General features: G+C 62.2%; 1 protein-coding gene across 6 annotated transcripts; it reads right to left on the bottom strand.

Annotated features, from left to right (window-relative positions):
* Positions 1-574: 574 nt before the first annotated feature.
* Positions 575-19,411, bottom strand: LOC138837773 (ADP-ribosylation factor GTPase-activating protein 1). 6 transcript variants are annotated; one of them, XM_070036766.1, is made up of 14 exons: positions 19,269-19,411; positions 14,675-14,738; positions 14,252-14,361; positions 13,817-13,988; positions 13,332-13,432; positions 11,746-11,832; positions 10,654-10,750; positions 8,112-8,168; positions 6,970-7,002; positions 4,223-4,252; positions 3,643-3,699; positions 3,138-3,197; positions 2,555-2,625; positions 575-2,101 (listed from the first exon to the last, which is right to left on the bottom strand). In XM_070036766.1, exons 2-14 carry the CDS (start codon positions 14,732-14,734, stop codon positions 1,768-1,770), a joined length of 1,269 nt encoding a protein of 422 aa, XP_069892867.1. In that variant the 5' UTR covers positions 14,735-14,738; positions 19,269-19,411; the 3' UTR covers positions 575-1,767. The 6 variants fall into 6 exon arrangements, with proteins under 6 accessions (XP_069892867.1, XP_069892865.1, XP_069892869.1 ...); XM_070036764.1 differs by having other exon boundaries at positions 2,555-2,631; XM_070036768.1 differs by lacking the exon at positions 3,138-3,197.
* Positions 19,412-21,010: the final 1,599 nt, after the last annotated feature.

Below are 21,010 nucleotides of genomic sequence, written 5' to 3' on the forward strand. Positions count from 1 at the left end.
CCCCAGGTGGACAGAGCCCCGCCTGTCCCAGGGGGGTCCCCAGGTGGACAGAGCCCCTCCTGTCCCAGGGAGGTCCCCAGGTGGACAGAGCCCCTCCTGTCCCAGGGAGGTCCCCAGGTGGACAGAGCCCCTCCTGTCCCAGGGGGGTCCCCAGGTGGACAGAGCCCCTCCTGTCCCAGGGAGGTCCCCAGGTGGACAGAGCCCCGCCTGTCCCAGGGAGGTCCCCAGGTGGACAGAGCCCCTCCTGTCCCGGGGGGTCCCCAGGTGGACAGAGCCCCCCCTGTCCCAGGGGGAGGACTGCGGGCCCCAGGTGGACAGAGCCCCTCCTGTCCCAGGGGGGTCCCCAGGTGGACAGAGCCCCTCCTGTCCCGGGGGGTCCCCAGGTGGACAGAGCCCCGCCTGTCCCAGGGAGGTCCCCAGGTGGACAGAGCCCCGCCTGTCCCAGGGGGGTCCCCAGGTGGACAGAGCCCCCCCCTGTCCCAGGGGGAGGACTGCGGGCCCTGGGTAGAGAGACTAAAGGTAGCGGCTGGCTGCGGCAGGTGTAGGCACTGTCACACACAAAGAACACAGGAGCTTCAGTTCATGCACTGCTGGTCAAACTGAGGATCGGAAAAGGAATGGGTGTGGGGTCAGAGGCCCAGCCGTGCCCCCAGCATTCCAGGCGGCTCTACCCCAACTCTGGGAGGGAAGCATCTCATCTGCAGGGCACCAGGCTCCACAAGTCCACCAAGCAGGCCGGCGCAGCACTCTTCACACAGTCACTGGTTAAAAGTGGGGAGGGCTCCCGGAGGGTCACTGACACTCAATGCCCATGGATGGGGCCAGGCCTGAGGGACAGAGCCACGGCACAGTGGCGTGCCCTGGGTGCTCAGCGGCCCTGAACCTCCAAAGTCCAGCTGTGCAGACACAACACACAGCAAAATGTCCAACAAACTGCCCCTCCTGGACAGTGTCCCCACAAGGTGCTGTCCTGACCCTGGCCGTGACACAGGCCCTGCCTGCCGATGCCCAGCCTCCCACATCAGCCCCTGTACAAGGGGACAGACATCGCTAGGCCACCACATCAGCCCCTGTACCAGGGGTGGGAGGGGACAGACGTCTCCCCGCCCCCTCCCAGTGGCTCTCCTTTCATCCCTGAGCTGTCCAGCGTGTCCGGGAGGGATAAGCTCAACGTGGAGACTGGAGACCAGCTGTGACTTCAGGTCAGGGATGGAGCCCTCGTGGCTGTCTGGGGCCACGGAGGGGGGAGGGGCTGGGGGGGGGGCGTCCTGGGGAACCAGGGGCTGGACGGCAGCTCCGGAGATGCAGGGGATGCAGGAGGGTCGTCACGGTGGGCGATTCACAGCACAGGCCACAAGGAGACGTGGACTTGGGAGGGGCGTCGGGTGGCAGTACGAGCTCCAGTATTGCTTTTGGTGTTTCTTGTAAGATTCCAGGTTTCTTCACACAGAAGAACGAGAGCAAACGCTTAGTGTTCCATGCCAACTGCGCAGGTGACGTCTGGCCTTGCCGACAGCACTCCTGGGGCGGAGGCCCCGCCAACCCGGGGCCGGCCGGGCACGACAGCCGGCCCCCACAGCAGCCTGGTCCCACGCGGACAGCACGGTGGGTGGCGCGCTCCGCGGGGCCCCGGGGCACCGCCGCACACCTGAGTCCTGCCTGTCTTCTCACCGAGGTCGCTGTTTTTTGGATTAATGGGAAGAGGAACAACAAGGGCAAAGTGCAAACAGACCAGTCGCCCCAACGGCCGGGCCGGCAGACGGGGCCCTACCAGTTCTGGTTGTCCCAGCCCTCGTCGGCAGCTGTGGCCGGCGCGGCCGGCTTGCCGGCCCTGGCCCTGCCCTCCCCACTGGGCTCCCAGCTCTCCCAGCCGTCGCTGTTGCTGTTCTTGTTGTTGGACGCAGAGCCCGAGCCCCACACCTCCCAGCTGTCCGAGCTCCTCCGCCCCGCTGAGGCGTCTGCACAGGTCCAGCTCTCGCTGCTGGGCGACTTGGTCTTCATGGGCTCGGTGCTCCCAAAGGTCTCCCAGAAGCTCTGGTCTATAGCGCTGTTCTGGAAGCCGTCCCCGCCACTGTTCTGGTAGCTCTGGCCCTCCAGGGGCCTTGCACAGAGAGAAAAGCTCTCAACGGTGGGTACAGAACCAGACTCACGCTGGCACTTCCCACGCCAGCCCTCCCAAGCCCCGCACACACCCCGTCAAAGCATGCGCGTGGGGTGAGAGCACCTTACACGCACAGAGCAAACTTGGCCTTGGTGAGGCTCTACCCTGGTGCCAAGCCTGGAGCCTGATGGAGGGACAGAGAGCCCACCCTGCACCGCAGCACATCAGGGAAGGAAGGCAGCCTGTGCCCCGAACAGCAAGCCCTGCACACGGTGCCAGGCCCAGAGGAAGCACACTGGAGGCCAACAGCCTCAAAGAACCGGGAGAACCCAAAGACCCAGGGTCTGGGGGGAGGGTGGAAGGAGGGACCACAACATAGCTATCCAAGGGGTCTGGGGGGAGGGATCGCAACATAGCTATCCAAGGGGTCTGGGGGGAGGGATCGCAACATACCTATCCAAGGGATCATCTGCCTTCCCAGAAAAGAAGGTGGTGACATCCCGCCATCCTTTACTGCCAACTCCCTGAACCTGGAAGGGAAAGAGGCTAGCTAGCCAGGGTCCTGCGGCGGCCCGCAGCCCCCAGTGGGCTGGCCTGAGACAGCACACCTAGGCCTTGCTGAGAAGACCTGGGTCAGAACGCAGTGCTCAGGCACGAGGGGAGGCCCCGGCTTGTTTCCGTGGCAGCGGCCGTGGCAGCCTCCCTTTCCCTCCCCACACCCTGCCCTCAGCAGTTTCCTGAAGCCACCGGTGGGCCACCATTAGCAGAGAAGAAGAGCCAAGGCTGTGGCAGACAGGTGCTGGCACTTACCACAGGAAAGGCCAGGGCAGCGAGAGAAGCGGGAGGAGAGCGACAGGTTAGTGGCCGGCAGTGCCTGCTGCCCCCACACTCGAGCCCGGGGCTCGACAGCAGGCACTGCGGCTCCTGGCCAGACCTGCGTGGACACCAGTGCCCGGCTCCTCCAGGGACACTGGCCCCAGGGCCTGGAACATGGAGACTGGCTCTAGCTGTGCCCATGCTGGCAGGGTTGCCCTACCTTGGATGCCAACTGAGAGACCCCACTGGACACATCATCAAAAATCCTTCCCTCCTTCACCTGTGCGGTTTAAAGAGCACAGTCAGGGGAGGAGCACCTCAGGGAGGGGTCATCTGAAACCCGTCACACTGTCACAACCATCAAGTGCACCTCAGGAGACCTCACCCGCCACTGCAAGGGGGACCCCGGTGTCTAGGCCTGGCCTCTGCTGCGGAGGGGGGTGGTGACCCCCCCGGCCCAGGATCTGTGCACTCTCAAGGCTCAACAGGCCAGTGGAGAACAGGCAAACGCAACCCACGCACTGGGGACCTAGCAGAGAGAAGCGAGCCTGGAATGGATGAGCACACTGGAGGGCAGAGGTGCCCGGGCTCCCAGACCACACAAGGGGCGGGGCCGCACAAGGGGCGGGGCCGCACAAGGGGCGGGGCCGACGGTGCTCCGAGCCCTGTGTCGTCCCCCCCCCCCCGTGTCCCGCTCCGCTCGGAAATGAAGGGCCTCCCCCTACCTTCTCCTGAGCAGGCTTGAGGACGTTCTCGTTCAGGCTGTGGCCCAACTCTGAAGCCTGTTGGAAAGGGTGTGGCGTGAGCTTCACGGCAGGCAGGCTCTGCGAGGCGCAAGCGCACAGGCTTTGCCGAGGTAGGGGACAGCGGTGGCACGGGCTGGCTGAGCGCAGAGCCAGGGCAAAGCCCGCACCCTTGGGCCTTCCTCACACGCAGCGCAACAGGAACAAGCCTGAGCCCACACTCATCCATGACAGGGAAGGCCGTGGGCCCTGCTGACCACAGGCAGAGGGAGGCAAAGGGAAGGGCCCAGCCTCCCTGCACCACCTTGGTGACAGTGGCTTTGAGCTGCATTCTCCCCTCCCACACCGCCTCCCAGCAGGTGAATTCCCAAGGCTCCCCGGCATTATGTTTGCGAGTACCTGGGCTCTGGGCCTGGGGCCAGCCGCCCACCCCCCAGCTCCAGCAGGCCACGGAGGTGCAAGCACAGCACACACAGGTGACAAGCACACAGACAGGTAGCAGCCAGGAGCAAAGCATTCTCAGCAGACGTGGGCTGCATGCACCAGCAGACACGGGCTTTACCGGCTCTGGTTGCTGCTTATAACCCCAAAACTTCACCCAGATCGCCCGGAGCAGGTTAGCAGAGAGAGCAAGGGAGTAGGAGCAGGATTTAGCAATACCCAGGAAATCCTTAACAATACCACTCTTCCCCAGAACTGGCTTTTTTCTTTGTAGACAGGGTCTCCAGCCTCAACTTACATCAGCTTGACCTGCGCTGGGCTTACGTCATGTGCCACCATGCTCAACCTGACTTATTCCTAATGGTGGGACCAGGTCCTGCCAGCCTGCCCTGGGCCCCTGCATCAACAGTTTTCTGCTTCAAACTTGCCACTGTCCAGAATCCCAAGAGCCTCAGAAGCCCAACTTGGAGCCAAAGACATGGCCCGGAATAGACTCAGCACAAAAGGCAGACGAGAGGCCCTCAGAGCAGAAGTGCAGGCTGCAGGGAAGAAGCTTCACGACAACTGCTGCTGTCCCTCAGGGTGTGAGGGCGGAGCACAGAACAGTAAGTACCTGCAGAGCCACCAAGGCAAGACCAGAGGCCTGTGTGCCTCACGGCTACTGTTGGGCTATACCAAGTCCTCACGGCTACTGCTGATCTACACCGAGTCCTCACGGCTACTGCTGATCTACACAGAGTCCTCACGGCTACTGCTGATCTACACAGAGTCCTCACGGCTACTGCTGATCTACACAGAATCCTCACGGCTGCTGCTGGGCTACACCGAGTCCTCACGGCTACTGCTGGGCTACACCGAGTCCTCACGGCTACTGCTGATCTACACCGAGTCCTCACGGCTACTGCTGATCTACACCAAGTCCTCACGGCTACTGCTGGGCTACACCGAGTCCTCACGGCTACTGCTGATCTACACAGAATCATCACGGCTACTGCTGATCTACACAGAGTCCTCAGGGCTACTGCTGATCTACACAGAGTCCTCACGGCTGCTGCTGGGCTACACCGAGTCCTCACGGCTGCTGCTGGGCTACACCGAGTCCTCACGGCTACTGCTGATCTACACAGAGTCCTCACGGCTACTGCTGATCTATACCAAGTCCTCACGGCTACTGCTGATCTACACCGAGTCCTCACGGCTACTGCTGGGCTACACCGAGTCCTCACGGCTACTGCTGATCTACACAGAATCCTCACGGCTACTGCTGATCTATACCGAGTCCTCATGGCTACTGCTGATCTACACAGAGTCCTCATGGCTACTGCTGAGTTACACCGAGTCCTCACGGCTGCTGCTGGGCTACACCGAGTCCTCACGGCTACTGCTGATCTACACAGAGTCCTCACGGCTACCGCTGATCTATACCAAGTCCTCACGGCTACTGCTGATCTATACCAAGTCCTCACGGCTACTGCTGAGCTACACCGAGTCCTCACGGCTACTGCTGATCTACACTGAGTCCTCATGGCTACTGCTGGGCTACATCAAGTTTTGAAGGGGGGCGAGGGGAAGAGAAAGAAATGGCAAGGCCCAGATGGCTTCGCCCAAGACAGAATTCCCACAGGAACCTGACAGAGGTGCTGGGTGGCAGCAGCAACCTTTCCTGCTAAGTGGCAGTGACCCAGGCAGTCTGACTCCCTTCCCAACAAGGAGGCTGCTGCCTCTACCTGCCAGACCCACGGTGACCGTGCCGATGTGTGAGCACAGTGCAGGCCTTGTGCACCGGGACCCTCAGACCTGGACGTGTGAGCACAGTGCAGGCCTTGTGCACTGGGACCCTCAGACCTGGACGTGTGAGCACAGTGCAGGTCCTTGTGCACCGGGACCCTCAGACCTGGACGTGTGAGCACAGTGCAGGCCTTGTGCACTGGGACCCTCAGACCTGGACGTGTGAGCACAGTGCAGGCCTTGTGCACTGGGACCCTCAGACCTGGACGTGTGAGCACAGTGCAGGCCTTGTGCACTGGGACCCTCAGACCTGGACGTGTAAGCACAGTGCAGGTCCTTGTGCACTGGGACCCTCAGACCTGGACGTGTGAGCACAGTGCAGGCCTTGTGCACCGGGACCCTCTCAGACCTGGATGTGAGCGCACAGTGCAGGCCTTGTGCACTGGGACCCTCAGACCTGGACGTGTAAGCACAGTGCAGGTCCTTGTGCACTGGGACCCTCAGACCTGGACGTGTAAGCACAGTGCAGGTCCTTGTGCACCGGGACCCTCAGACCTGGACATGTGAGCACAGTGCAGGTCCTTGTGCACCGGGACCCTCAGACCTGGACGTGTGAGCACAGTGCAGGTCCTTGTGCACCGGGACCCTCAGACCTGGACGTGTGAGCACAGTGCAGGCCTTGTGCACTGGGACCCTCAGACCTGGACGTGTGAGCACAGTGCAGGCCTTGTGCACTGGGACCCTCAGACCTGGACGTGTGAGCACAGTGCAGGCCTTGTGCACCGGGACCCTCTCAGACCTGGACGTGTGAGCACAGTGCAGGCCTTGTGCACTGGGACCCTCAGACCTGGACGTGTGAGCACAGTGCAGGCCTTGTGCACTGGGACCCTCAGACCTGGACGTGTGAACACAGTGCAGGTCCTTGTGCACCGGGACCCTCAGACCTGGACGTGTGAGCACAGTGCAGGTCCTTGTGCACCGGGACCCTCAGACCTGGACGTGTGAGCACAGTGCAGGTCCTTGTGCACCGGGACCCTCTCAGACCAGGCGTCTGGCCCAAAGGCTCCTGGACACTGCACATGTCATCACAGATGCAAAAAGTTTCTAACACACTAGAAGGCGCAAGCTCCTGCTTTTTACCTTTTGACTTGCTTGTGATCCAAATTTTGTAGCCTAAAAGGAAAAACAAAGATGAGTTTCTTAACCCTGGCCACAGGCTTTATTCCCTCAGGGCCTGTGGCTTCCAGGACTCTGTCCTGACACTGGTAATGCAGCGGCGGCTCCCAGGTGGAAGGCCTGGCTTGGCACTTCCTCCACTCTCGGACACTGTCCAGCCACGGCCCCACCAGGGAGCCAATCTTCCGGGCTGTGGAGCTAGGTCCAGAAGCTGGCCTTCCCGCCACCCCGCCTGCCTGCACATGTGGCTGCACAGAACTTGAGGGCTGACACACCAGGTAAGGAAGGAGAGACTAACATGGATGGCCCCGAGGGAAGATGCCTGGCCCTGCCTTGACCTCCAGCCTCTCTACAGATGAGACAAGAGGCCCCGCAGCAGCTATGCGGCAAAGGGAATGGTGAGAACCAAGCAAGTGGCTTTTCTTTTTTGGATGCAGGCACTGGGGTTTGAACTCAGAGCTCTGCATTCTTACTTGGCTTTTTTACTCATGACTGACATTCTACCACTTGAGTCATGTCTCAAGTTCCAACCTTCTGCTGGTTAACTGGAGGTAGAAATCTCAAGGATTCCTTAGCCTGAGCTGCTCCAAGCCTCCTGAGAAGCCAGGCTTGCATTCATGGGCCTTGACTGGTGTCACATGGCTTCTGACTGACTGACTGGACAGCTATGGGCGCTGTGGCCTGTCTGCTTGGTCAGGGGATGATGCTGCCTGTCCCTGACCACCTGCCCCACACCCACTCACTCCTCCAGCCCACCCCCTTTCCTTCACTACCAGCACTTGGTAGATGACACCCACAGCCAGGCATGCTTCTCCTACATGGATGTCTAGTGAGACCCCAAGTTCCCTCCTCATTCCAGGCAAAGGTGAGAGAGAGAGCCTGGTGCAGAAACTCAGGGTGCACAAGTGTCTAAGCACATGTCATCAGGGGTCAGACAGGACCATCAGGCAAGTCAACTCTGCAGGCACCTTGTTCCTAACAGAGAACGCCCACTACCACAGGCAGGGCAGGGCCATCCTGGTGCCAGGGCCTCAGGCCAGCCCGCTGGGGAGTGGGCAGCCCCAGCAGTCAAAGCTCCCAGACTCCCATGTTCTGAGGTTACTTACACCTTCCTTGGCTGCAGAAGCAAACTTGCTGGCTCCAGTGGTAAAACTACTCCAACCCTGGGGAGACAACAGAGAACAAGCCATGTTGCACAGTTCCTTGCATGGCCGCGTCAGACCTGGGCATGCTGGGCTCCTGGCCCCTTGACAAAGCTCTGCAGCAGAGAAGAGGCTAGACAGAAGCACCTAGGCCCTCCAGGGCCCCCGTGTCCCGTGAGGAAGCCACAGCCGCAGCCGCCCTCACCCCTCACAACTCACATCCGCACTGCCTGTCCCCAAGAGGACCGACTGGCAAGAGCAAGGGGCCAGGCTCCACGCCCAGGGAATCTCTGGCCCTGCAGCCTGGCCCAGGGCCTCTGGGGAGCCCTCTTCCTGGCCCTCCCCGCTCACACAGAGCAGACAGATGGACAGAGCTCACCTCAGGCCACTCTAAGTTCACATGGCAAATTGAGGCTATTCAAAGACAGCCTTGTTTGAGATCAACCTCAACCTGCACCCGCCACGGGGGCGGTGTGTGTGTGTGTGTGTATGTGTGTAAGGCACCCCCCACGGGGGCGGGGTGTGTGTGTGTGTGTAAGGCACCCCCCACGGGGGCAGGTGTGTGTGTGTGTGTGCAAGGCACCCCCCACGGGGGCAGGTGTGTGTGTGTGTAAGGCACCCCCCACGGGGGCAGGTGTGTGTGTGTAAGGCACCCCCCACAGAGGTGTGTGTGTGTGTAAGGCACCCCCCACGGGGGCAGGTGTGTGTGTGTGTGTGCAAGGCACCCCCCACGGGGGCAGGTGTGTGTGTGTGCAAGGCACCCCCCACGGGGGCGGTGTGTGTGTGTGTGTAAGGCACCCCCCACGGGGGCGGGTGTGTGTGTGTGTAAGGCACCCCCATGGGGGCGGGTGTGTGTAAGGCACCCCCCACGGGGGCAGGTGTGTGTGTGTGTGTAAGGCACCCCCACGGGGGCAGGTGTGTGTGTGTAAGGCACCCCCCACAGAGGTGTGTGTGTGTGTAAGGCACCCCCCATGGGGGCGGGGTGTGTGTGTGTGTAAGGCACCCCCCATGGGGGCGGGGTGTGTGTGTGTGTAAGGCACCCCCCATGGGGGCGGGGTGTGTGTGTGTAAGGCACCCCCCATGGGGGCGGGGTGTGTGTGTGTGTAAGGCACCCCCCACGGGGGCGGGTGTGTGTGTGTGTAAGGCACCCCCACGGGGGCGGGTGTGTGTGTGTGTAAGGTACCCCCCACAGGGGTGTGTGTGTGTGTGTAAGGCACCCCCCACGGGGGCGCGTGCGTGTGTGTGTGTGTAAGGCACCCCCCACGGGGGCGGGTGTGTGTGTGTAAGGCACCCCCCACAGGGGTGTGTGTGTGTGTAAGGCACCCCCCACGGGGGCGCGTGCGTGTGTGTGTGTAAGGCACCCCCCACAGGGGTGTGTGTGTGTGTAAGGCACCCCCCACGGGGGCGCGTGCGTGTGTGTGTGTAAGGCACCCCCCACGGGGGCGTGTGTGTGTAAGGCACCCCCCACGGGGGCGCGTGCGTGCGTGTGTAAGGCACCCCCCACAGGGGTGTGTGTGTGTGTAAGGCACCCCCCACGGGGGCGGGTGTGTGTGCATATGTGTGTAAGGCACCCCCCACGGGGGCGCGTGCGTGCGTGTGTAAGGCACCCCCCACGGGGGCGTGCGTGCGTGTGTAAGGCACCCCCCACGGGGGCGTGTGTGTGTGTGTAAGGCACCCCCATGGGGGCGCGTGCGTGCGTGTGTATGCGTGTGTGTGTGTGTGTAAGGCACCCCCCACGGGGGCACGTGTGTGCGTGTGTGTAAGGCACACCCCCCGGGGGCGCGTGCGTGTGTGTGTATGTGTGTGTGTGTGTAAGGCACCCCCCATGGGGGCGTGTGCGTGCGTGTGTGTGTGTGTGTAAGGCACCCCCCACGGGGGGGGTGTGTATGTGTGTGTAAGGCACACCCCCCCGGGGCACGTGCGTGCGTATGTGTGTGTATGTGTGTGTAAGGCACCCCCCCCGGGGGCGCGTGCGTGCGTGTGTATGCGTGTGTGTGTGTGTGTGTGTGTGTGTGTGTGTGTAAGGCACCCCACCCGTCAAAGGCGCATAGCGCATGGTTCTACCACCACAGGAGTCCTCACCAGAGGGAAAGATGCTGGCTCAGACATGACTTTGGGGTGCGATTAAAGAAAAAAACACGACAGGCTTTAGGTGAAGAGCCTGCCTTTCCTACCCACACTAGACGTGGCCTGACTAGGGAGAGTAACTATGGCTGCCAGTGCCCAGTCAGGCCATCTCCCAGGCTTCCCGAGTGACTGGAAGACCTGCAGGACAGGGAGGTTCCTAGGGGCCCACAACTACTGCTGGGCTCTGAGGCAGCCTGGCTCTGCAGGACAGGCTGCCCCGGGGCCGCACTGGCTGGCTGGGCCGCACTGGCTGGCTGGGCCGCACTGGCTGGCTGGGCCGCACTGGCTGGCTGGGCCGCACTGGCTGGCTGGGCCGCACTGGCTGGCTGGGCCGCACTGGCTGGCTGGGCCGCACTGGCCGGCCGGCCGCTGGCCTCACCGAGTACAGGGATGACATGGCATTGTTGAGGAAGTCGTCCTCTCTTTTCTGAGGTGGCACGGTGTTCCCAAACCCCACGTAGCGATTCTCCTGGGCCCTGAGGGTGAATAGAAAACACCAGGCAAGAACATGAATCTCTGCTCTTAAGCGGCAAGGCTCCCGGCCTCTGAGGAGGTACTGACCAGAACTACGCAGTTCTGCCTCTGAACATCCACTAGGGCCCATCTAGATATTAGAAGTCAAGAGAAGTTCCTCTGCCACGCCACCCGAGCGTCCCCACCAGTACTCAAACCAGCAACACCAAAACAACGGTTCCAGGAGTAAAAACCCACTTAGAAAAGGCACCTGTTAGTTGGGTGTTGGTGGCTCACGCCTAGCTACTTGGGAGATTGAGATCTACCTACGCCAGCCTAGGTAGAAAATGTCTATGAGACTTTTTAGTCTCCAAGTAACCAGCAAAAAGCTGAAAGTGGAGGTGTGACTCAGGCAGAAGGTGCCAGCCTTGAGTGTAAAACGCCATGCAAGAGTTCAAGGCCCCAAGTGCAAGTCCCAGTACACACCCACACCCACAGTAATTCATTGTTGTTGTTGGTCGTGGGGCTTGAACTCTGGGCCTGGGCACTGTCCCTCAGCTCTTCAGCTCAAGGCTAGTGCTCTATCACTTGAGCTACAGCACCACTTCCGGTTTTCTGGTGGCTTATTGGAAATAAGTTTCATGGACTTTCCTGCCCGGGCTGGCTTTGAACCGCAATCCTCAGATCTCAGCCTCCTGAGTAGCTAGGATTACAGGCATGAGCCACTGGTGCCTGGCCCACAATAAATACTTTAAGAAATAAAACGCACCTTTTTTTCTCTTCTGAAGTTTTAGATCTTCTCTACCCTCACGACCCTCAATATTTGACCCTATCCATTAAACCTGAGGCCCTGAATTCAAACACCGGTACTGTAAAACAGAAAGCCTTCCATTCACAGCTGGGCTACTCAGGCTGGCCGCACACATGCTGTGGTGGTACACAGGAGGCGGCCCTAACCCCGTGGCTCAGCCTCGAGAGGGGCCTGCCCCAGGCACCATGGCAGCTGGACGAGCCTTACCCTTGATAGGACTTGAGGTCGTCGTTCAGCCAGTCCTCGAAGGCCTTGTCCCCAGAGGCGCTCATGTGCTGAGACTGGCCGGTGGGCCTGAAACCAAGAGTCAAAGTCCAGAGGAGCCAGGCCTGGGAGCAGCAGGCAGAGGCTCACAGACCGTGGGTGGCCCGGCAATGCTCACTTGAGCCACATGGTCCATGGGACAGGGCCTTTCACACCACACCTGGAGAGCACCACGGCCAGGCCCACCCCCCAGCTCTGACCCACAGGATGATCCGGTTCAGGTACCAAAATCCCAGCAGCGCCCAAACTCACTGTCCTCAAAAGCAGCCCAGAGTAGGATCTGTGGCAGCTGGGAAAGGCAGGGAGGCTCCAGGCTGAGAAATAGGCTGAGGCCATCGAAGGCAGGGCCAGGGGAGAGGCAGGCAGTGGGACACTGTCACCCAGCAGACACAGGGTCCTCCCGTGCTGCTGGCCCTACACCAGCCTCTGGTTGACTCCCCCACAGGAAGTGGGATGCATCCACACCTAGGGGGCTGCGGTGTCAAGAGGCTGTGCTGTCCAGTGACCGGAGACTCAGAAACCAGTGATTGTGAGAAACCAACACCATCCCAACATGCCATCACTCACGGGTGGCACCACCTGGAGTGTGCTGCGCCCTCCTGAGCATGGGGACGGGGCCACGACCTCCTGAGCATGGGGACGGGGCCACGACCTCCTGAGCATGGGGACGGGGCCACGACCTCCTGAGGATGGGGACGGGGCCACGACCTCCTGAGCATGGGGACGGGGCCACGACCTCCTGAGCATGGGGACAGAGCCACGACCTCCTAAGCATGGGGACGGGGCCACGACCTCCTGAGCATGGGGACGGGGTCACGACCTCCTGAGCATGGAGACGGGGTCACGACCTCCTGAGCATGGGGACGGGGCCACGACCTCCTGAGCATGGGGACGGGGCCACGACCTCCTGAGCATGGGGACGGGGCCACGACCTCCTGAGCATGGGGACGGGGCCACGACCTCCTGAGCATGGGGACGGGGCCACGACCTCCTGAGCATGGGGAGGGGGCCACGACCTCCTGAGCATGGGGACGGGGCCACGACCTCCTGAGCATGGGGACGGGGCCACGACCTCCTGAGCATGGGGACGGGGCCACGACCTCCTGAGCATGGGGACGGGGCCACGACCTCCTGAGCATGGGGACGGGGCCACGACCTCCTGAGCATGGGGACGGGGGTCACGACCTCCTGAGCATGGGGACAGGGCCACGACCTCCTGGGCATGGGAACGGGGTCACGACCTACTGAGCATGGGGACGGGGCCACGACCTCCTGAGCATGGGAACGGGGTCACGACCTCCTGAGCATGGGGACGGGGCCACGACCTCCTGAGCATGGGGGCGCTGCTCTTCATCCCAGACATGTCTTTACTAGGTGCATCTTTTTGAAAAGGGGTCTCCACGCTGACTTTCAGAAGCAGCTCTCAACAGGAGCCATTCGTGAGGCTTTGCTGGGATCCCTGAGCTACAGCTAAGACCGAGGCTGAGCTGAGGACAGCTGAGCCCACACGGCAGGCCAGGTGTAGCTACCTGTGGGCAGTGGATGACAGCATCTTGGGCTGTGGTGGGGTCCAGTTCTGGGCAGGTGATGACTCCAGAGACCACTCTCTACCTTCAGCCAGCGTGGCCACCTGAGACAGGGACATGAGGCAGGAGGGCACGTTCACTGTCCTCTCAGCACGCCCAGCCCTCCCCGCCAGCTCCTCTGCAGGTTCTGTCTGGGCTAGGAAGCCACGGCTCAGGTTTACACACCAAGGGTAAGTGCAGGGCTGCAGTAAACAACAGTCTGGTGAGCACCCAACCAGTGCAGCTCCAATTTCAAAAGCACAGGGACCCACTTATTGGGACCCCAAACAATGGCTTCACGGCGTCTCCAAGACACTCTGGAAGCAGTAATCTCCTCTGGGCAGGAAGAGCCTGCTCTGGAAAAGGCAAGGGCCTCCCAGGGCCACTAAAGCCACACGGCCGCCACCCCGGGGGGCACCGCCCACAGTGGGACAAGCCGGGCCTCTTACCTTATCCCTGAAGAGCGCTGCGGCCCTGCTGTTGTACTTGTCCTGCAGGGACCAGTCAGGATCGTAATCCTCCTGTGCCTCCAAGAACTCTCGGAATTTGGCATTCCCACCAGCCTTCATTTTCTCCAGCTCGATGTCTTTCCATTTGTCCATTGTAACGGAGCGCACAAAGCTAGAAACGGAGTGACAGAGTCACCAAACAGGAGGAGAGAGCCAGAAGCCCCCAGCCAGGGTCAAGCTGAGAACTGGCCAGGGGTGCTTCCTACAGCAGGCCAGGCCGGAGCTCCACAGAGAACAGCCAGGCAGGTGACAAGATGGACGGTGGTGCTACTGACCAGGCCACCCAGCAGCACCAGTCCCCTGCACGTCCCAGTCAGATGGCGTGACAGGGACGCTGGGGCAGACGCCAACTGCGGAGGCCGAGAGGACACTGACCTGAGGTGCACTCCAAGGCCGCGGTGTCTCCCGGAGCACTCCAGGCAGATCCAGATGCCGTAGCTCACACTCACCCACTGAGGGTTGAATGCGCCGCACTCAAAACAAACCTGCAAAGCAGCCACGTGCAGGTTACCAGGCAACCCAAGGTAGGCAGGGCCTAACGACCTGACAACTGCCCCACACGGGTGCAGGGGAGGACGGGCAGCATTTAAAGAGCAGGGAGGGAGACTAACAGGGCTTCCTGGCTGGCCCTAGGGCATGAGTCAGGGAAAAGCTACAGAAGGGTCTTCCCAGAAATGAGTGTGAAGGGGATATGAATGGTCCTCAGAGGTCTGCACAGTGCGGCTGAGGGCCAGGTGTACCCAGGCCAGCCACGACGGGAGAGTGCGGCCGGAAGCTCACCCGCACCAACACACTCACGTTGTTCTCATCTTGCACTCTGACTTCTTTAAGAACTTTCCTGGTTCTTGGACTGGCCATGATGCTGCAAAGAAGAAGACAAGCCCTTCAGCTTATGAACAGGTTACTTTACAAGAAAGGAAAGAAACTGGGAGTTCCGGAACCCCTCTGAGAAAGCACTTTCCACAGGCCACGCCAGAGCCCACAGCTAGAAAGGCTCCGGGCTGGGCGGGTGTGGTGACGAGGAAACCAGGAACTACCGGGGTGTCTCTCCACTTGGCACCGTGGGTCATCAACACCATGCTTTTTAAGACAGCTTTCAGAGGGGGAGGGCTTCACAAAACAAGCAGATCGGCTGCAACAGCGACACCGGGACGGCAGGGGGGCACTCTGCAGCCGTCTGACCGTGTGCAGGGGACCAGCCCATGAAGGGTCCTACAGTCGGCAGCCACACCCCCGCCCTTCCTGGGTGCTGGCCCCAGCCACGAGGCCTGTCAAAATCTGACTGGGCGCTGGGAAGGTGGCTCAGTGGCACAGGGCTCGCCTAGCAAGCATACAACCCTGGGTTCCATTCCTCAGCACCACATACGCAGAAAAGGCCAGAAAGAGCACTGTGGCTCAAGTGGTAGAGTGCTAGCCTAGAGCAAAAGAAGCTCAGGGACAGTGCCCAGGCCCTGAGTTCAAGCCCCAGGACTGGTTTAAGGAAAAAAAAAAAAAACCTGACTGGAACACGAGTGGGCATGGTGACCCCAGCGCTCAGGCTGAAGAGAAAGCTATTACTTATTTATTTATACATCTACAGGTTTTAGCAAGGCTCAAATTCAACCAGTGGCCCGTTTAATTCAGGGCCAGGAATATCAAAGCTGGAGAAAGCAGCGCGACCAAACCATGTCAGACATGACTTAACCCAGACCAACAGCGACGCGACCGGAGGCGGGGCCTGGGCCCAGGGCCACGCCCTCGCCACACCGAGGCTGTGGGCGTCCCAGTGAGCCCGCGTGTGCTGCTCACACTCCCACAGACAGCACACTCACCAGCACTCGGTAACACTCTCCCACAGACAGCACGCTCACCAGCACTGGGTAACACTCTCCCACAGACAGCACACTCACCAGCACTCTGTAACACTCTCCCACAGACAGCACACTCACCAGCACTCTGTAACACTCTCCCACAGACAGCACACTCACCAGCACTCGGTAACACTCTCCCACAGACAGCACACTCACCAGCACTGGGTAACACTCTCCCACAGACAGCACGCTCACCAGCACTGGGTAACACTCTCCCACAGACAGCACGCTCACCAGCACTGGGTAACACTCTCCCACAGACAGCACACTCACCAGCACTGGGTAACACTCTCCCACAGACAGCACACTCACCAGCACTGGGTAACACTCTCCCACAGACAGCACACTCACCAGCACTGGGTAACACTCTCCCACAGACAGCACACTCACCAGCACTGGGTAACTCTCCCACAGACAGCACACTCACCAGCACTCTGTAACACTCTCCCACAGACAGCACACTCACCAGCACTCTGTAACACTCTCCCACAGACAGCACACTCACCAGCACTGGGTAACACGCTCTCACAGACAGCACACTCACCAGCACTCGGTAACACTCTCCCACAGACAGCACACTCACCAGCACTCTGTAACACTCTCCCACAGACAGCACACTCACCAGCACTCTGTAACACTCTCCCACAGACAGCACACTCACCAGCACTGGGTAACACTCTCCCACAGACAGCACACTCACCAGCACTGGGTAACACTCTCCCACAGACAGCACACTCAGGAGGACTTAGTAAGTAACAGAAGCTATACTCAGGCAACATTTTCACTGCCACTGTACTAGTAGTCTAAAGATAGCTAATTAAGACTGGCTTTCTATTATGATGTAAGTCGAGCTCAATGTGAGGGACACGTTGAAAACAAACAACCAAAAAGAACACCTGTGATATATTCTGTATTTATTTTTGGTCAGTCATGGGGCTAGAACTTGGGGCCCGGGCATTGTCCCTGAGCTCTTTTGCTCAAGGTTGAGCCACAACACCACTTCTGGTTTTATGGAGGTTAACTGGAGATTAGTCTCATGGACTTTCCTGCCCAGGCTGGCTTCAAACTGTGATCCTCAGATCTCAGCCCCCTGAGTAGCTAGGATGACAGGTATGAGCCACCAGAGCCTTTTGTATATTATTTTTCATCTTAAGTCTGCAGAGAAGGGGTCTCCACAGAAGGAAGCACTCTCAACCTACCAAACCTTCATTACTTCACCTCCACTAGGACCCACTCCTAAGCTACCTGACGTTACGAAGTGTTTTTTGTAACTGACTTTAAAAAAAGCATATGGTTGCCGGGCGCTGGTGGCTCACGCCTGTAATCCTAGCTACTCAGGAGGCTGAGATCTGAGGATCGCGGTTCAAAGCCAGCCCGGCCAGGAGAGACCGTGAGACTCCTATCTCCAATAAACCACCAGAAAACCGGAAGTGGCGCTGTAGCTCAAGTGGTAGAGCGCTCGCTTTGAGCTGAAGAGCTGAGGGACAGCGCCCAGGCCCAGAGTTCAAGCCCCACGACCGACAAAAAAAAAAAAGCATATGTTCCCCTTTCGTTCCTTCCATGGCGTGGCTGTCTGTGCCAGGATGTGGCCCTGAAGCTACAAACGGGAGGTGAACACAAGTGCCAACTCCCACCTGCAGGCCCCAGGCCCACGTGACTGGGGCAGACCACTGTCACTAGACCCAGCCTCTCATAAACATGTATGTGGCGAGGCACCCGGCGGCTTGAGTTTGCAAAGCTCCCAGGCCCCACGCCCATTGGCCTGGGCAGCAGTCACAGCACCTGGGCAGCCGCACTCAGCCTGGCCTCCTGCAGCGGCACTGCCCACCGTCAGGGGCTCACACCCTAGCCAACCTCTCAGAGGTAAACCAAGGGGCCGAGCTGGCAAGACCAAAACAAGGCCAAAGGATGCTCACAGAACGGAACCCCAGGGGGGAAATGGGAAGAGCGGGCTGGCCTTGGGTCTGGCGCATCCTCCACCGGGCACCAATCTTGGAAGTTTGAAAACCAGAAATGCCACCTTTAACAATAGCAAAGCAAATACCTGCTGGCTTTCAAGAGCATAACTGGAGCCTAGCACAAAAAATAGCTCTAGACTTCAGAACACCTAAAGCCAATGTTGCTGTGGCTTTAAGTAGACGTCAGTGTGGTTACATGCAAAAGAAATGAAGAAACTCGATGGATCTGGGAAGGTGGCTCAGTGGTAGAGCACTTGCCTCGCATGCAAGAGGCCCTGGGTTCGATTTCTCAGCACCACATAAACAAAAAGGAAAAAGCCGGAAGTGGCGCTGTGGCTCAAGTGGTAGAGCGCTAGCTTTGAGCTGAAGAGCTGAGGGACAGCGCCCAGGCCCAGAGTTCAGGCCCCACGACACACAAAAAAAAGAAGAAAAAGAGAGAAAGAGACCTCATGCAGCCACCTGTCGGGCCACAGACCACCGGGTCCTTTCGCTGAGACCCGCTCGGGGGCTCGGGGATGCTGCCTGGCTCGAGGCCCGAGGCAGCCAGGCGCTGGGAGAAGCTGTGCCTCAGAGCAGAGGCCTTCCCTGCGCCGGGCAGGGCAGGGCCGGGCAGGGCCGGGCAGGGTCGGGCAGGGCCGGGCGGGGTCAGCGGGCCGGGCAGGGTCGGGCAGGGCCGGGCGGGGTCAGCGAGCCGGGACAGGCCGGGGCAGGGTCGAGCAGGACCAGGCCAGGCAGGGTCGGGCAGGGCAGGCGGGGCAGGGTCCGCAGGGCCAGGCCAGGCAGGGTCGGACAGGGCAGGCGGGGCAGGGTCCGCAGGGCAGGCCAGGCAGGGTCAGGCAGGGCCAGGCCAGGCAGGGTCGGCCAGGGCAGGCGGGGCAGGGTCCGCAGGGCCAGGCCAGGCAGGGTCGGGCAGAGCAGGCGGGGCAGGGTCCGCAGGGCCAGGCCAGGCAGGGTCGGGCAGGGCAGGCGGGGCAGGGTCCGCAGGGCCAGGCCAGGCAGGGTCGGGCAGGGCAGGCGGGGCATGGTCGGCTAGGGCAGGCGGGGCAGGGTCGGGCAGGGCAGGCCAGGCAGGGTCGGCCAGGGCAGGCGGGGCAGGGTCTGCAGGGCCAGGCCAGGCAGGGTCTGCAGGTCCAGGCCAGGCAGGGTCCACAGGGTCAGGCCGGGGCAGGGTCTGCAGGGCCAGGCCAGGCAGGGTCCGCAGGGTCAGGCCGGGGCAGGGTCCGCAGGGCCAGGCCAGGCAGGGTCGGGCAGGGCAGGCGGGGCAGGGTCCGCAGGGTCAGGCCAGGCAGGGTCCGCAGGGTCAGGCCGGGGCAGGGTCCGCAGGGCCAGGCCTGGCAGGGTCAGCGCCCCGCACGGCCGGCTCCGGCTGGCAGCCGGCAGGCGCGCGAGCCCGCGCCACAAGCCCCGCTAGTCCGGAACCCGCGGCCGGCGGCGAACCGGGCGACGCGGGTCCGGGGCCGGTCCGCCGCCGTCTCCCCGCTCCCGGGCCGGGGCGCGCCGGGCTCTGCGGGGTGCGCGCGGGGCCTGCGGGCGCGGGGCCTCCGCACGGCTCCGCACGGCCTCCGGCGCCGCGCCCGCGCTTACCTGGCAGGGCCGGGCGGGCCGGGCGTCGGGACGGGGCCGGCGGGGCGTCGGGCCGGGTCGGGCCGGGCCGGGCGTCGGGTCGGGACCCCGGGGCCGCCGCGCCCGGAGCACAGGTCGCCACCGGCCGCCAGCAGCTTCCGGCGACGTCGCGCTTCGCAAGGCCTCACGGGAGACGGGCAGGGCGGGACTTCCGCCTCCGTGTCGGAGCCCGGAAGTGAGGCCCGGCGCTTGACCCGGACGACGTCCTTCCGGTCCCCGCCCCGCTGCTTGCTGGAGCCCCGCCTGAGCCCCTGGGCGAAGGCTGCGCCCGGCCTGGGGGCGCTCGGCGTGTGTGTCCCCGGCGTGGGGGCGCTCGGCGTGTGTGTCCCCGGCGTGGGGGCGCTCGGCGTGTGTGTCCCCGGCGTGTGTGTCCCCGGCGTGTGTGTCCCCGGCGTGTGTGTCCCCGGCGTGTGTGTCCCCGGCGTGTGTGTCCCCGGCGTGTGTGTCCCCGGCGTGTGTGTCCCCGGCGTGTGTGTCCCCGGCGTGTGTGTCCCCGGCGTGTGTGTCCCCGGCGTGTGTGTCCCCGGCGTGTGTGTCCCCGGCGTGTGTCCCCGGCGTGTGTCCCCGGCGTGTGTGTACCCGGCGTGTGTGTCCCCGGCGTGTGTGTCCCCGGCGTGTGTGTCCCCGGCGTGTGTGTCCCCGGCGTGTGTGTCCCCGGCGTGTGTGTCCCCGGCGTGTGTGTATCCGGCGTGTGTGTATCCGGTGTGTGTCCCCGGCGTGTGTGTCCCCGGCGTGTGTCCCCGGTGTGTGTGTCCCGGCGTGTGTGTCCCCGGCGTGTGTCCCCGGTGTGTGTCCCGGCGTGTGTGTCCCGGCGTGTGTGTCCCCGGTGTGTGTGTCCCCGGCGTGTGTGTCCCCGGCGTGTGTGTCCCCGGTGTGTGTGTCCCCGGCGTGGGGGCGCCCCGTGTGTGTATCCGGTGTGTGTCCCCGGCGTGTGTGTCCCCGGCGTGTGTCCCCGACGTGTGTGTATCCGGCGTGTGTGTCCCCGATGTGTGTGTATCCGGCGTGTGTCCCCGGCGTGTGTGTATCCGGCGTGTGTCCCCGGCGTGTGTGTCCCCGGCGTGTGTCCCCGGCGTGTGTGTATCCGGTGTGTGTCCCCGGCGTGTGTGTACCCGGCGTGTGTGTACCCGTCTGTGTGTCCCCGGCGTTGGGGGTGCCCCGTCTGTGTGTCCCCGGCGTGTGTCCCCGGCGTGTGTACCCCGTGTGTGTCCCCGGCATGGGGGCGCCCCGTGTGTGTGTCCCCGGCGTGGGGGCGCCCTGTGTGTGTGTCCCCGGTGTGTGTGTACCCAGCGTGTGTGTCCCCGGCGTGGGGGCGCCCCGTGTGTGTACCCAGTGTGTGTCCCCGGCGTGTGTCCCCGGCGTGTGTGTCCCCGGCGTGTGTGTACCCCGTGTGTGTACCCCGTGTGTGTCCCCGGCGTGGGGGTGCCCCGTGTGTGTACCCCGTGTGTGTCCCCGGCGTGGGGGTGCCCCGTGTGTGTGTCCCCGGCGTGGGGGCGCCCCGTGTGTGTGTCCCCAGTGTGGGGGTGCCCCGTGTGTGTGTCCCCGGCGTGGGGGTGCCCCGTGTGGAGACGTTCGGCGTGTGTGTACCCAGTGTGTGTCCCCGGCGTGGGGGCGCCCTGTGTGTGTGTACCCGGTGTGTGTGTCCCCGGCGTGGGGGCGCCCTGTGTGTGTGTACCCGGTGTGTGTGTCTCCGGCGTGGGGGCGCC

This window comes from Dipodomys merriami, unplaced genomic scaffold (genome assembly GCF_024711535.1).
Source record: "Dipodomys merriami isolate MVZ:Mamm:240054 unplaced genomic scaffold, mDipMer1.0.p SCAF_275, whole genome shotgun sequence".
Lineage (NCBI taxonomy): Eukaryota > Metazoa > Chordata > Mammalia > Rodentia > Heteromyidae > Dipodomys > Dipodomys merriami.

Excerpts from the sequence above, each read along its gene's own strand:
- LOC138837773 (XM_070036764.1), bottom strand. The coding sequence starts at position 14,734 with ATGGCCAGTCCAAGAACCAGGAAAGTTCTTAAAGAAGTCAGAGTGCAA. Across the intron at positions 13,433-13,816 it reads CAGCGCTCTTCAGGGATAAG|GTGGCCACGCTGGCTGAAGG; the intron begins GTAAGAGGCCCG and ends TCCCTGTCTCAG. Across the intron at positions 10,751-11,745 it reads GACCTCAAGTCCTATCAAGG|GGCCCAGGAGAATCGCTACG; the intron begins GTAAGGCTCGTC and ends ATTCACCCTCAG.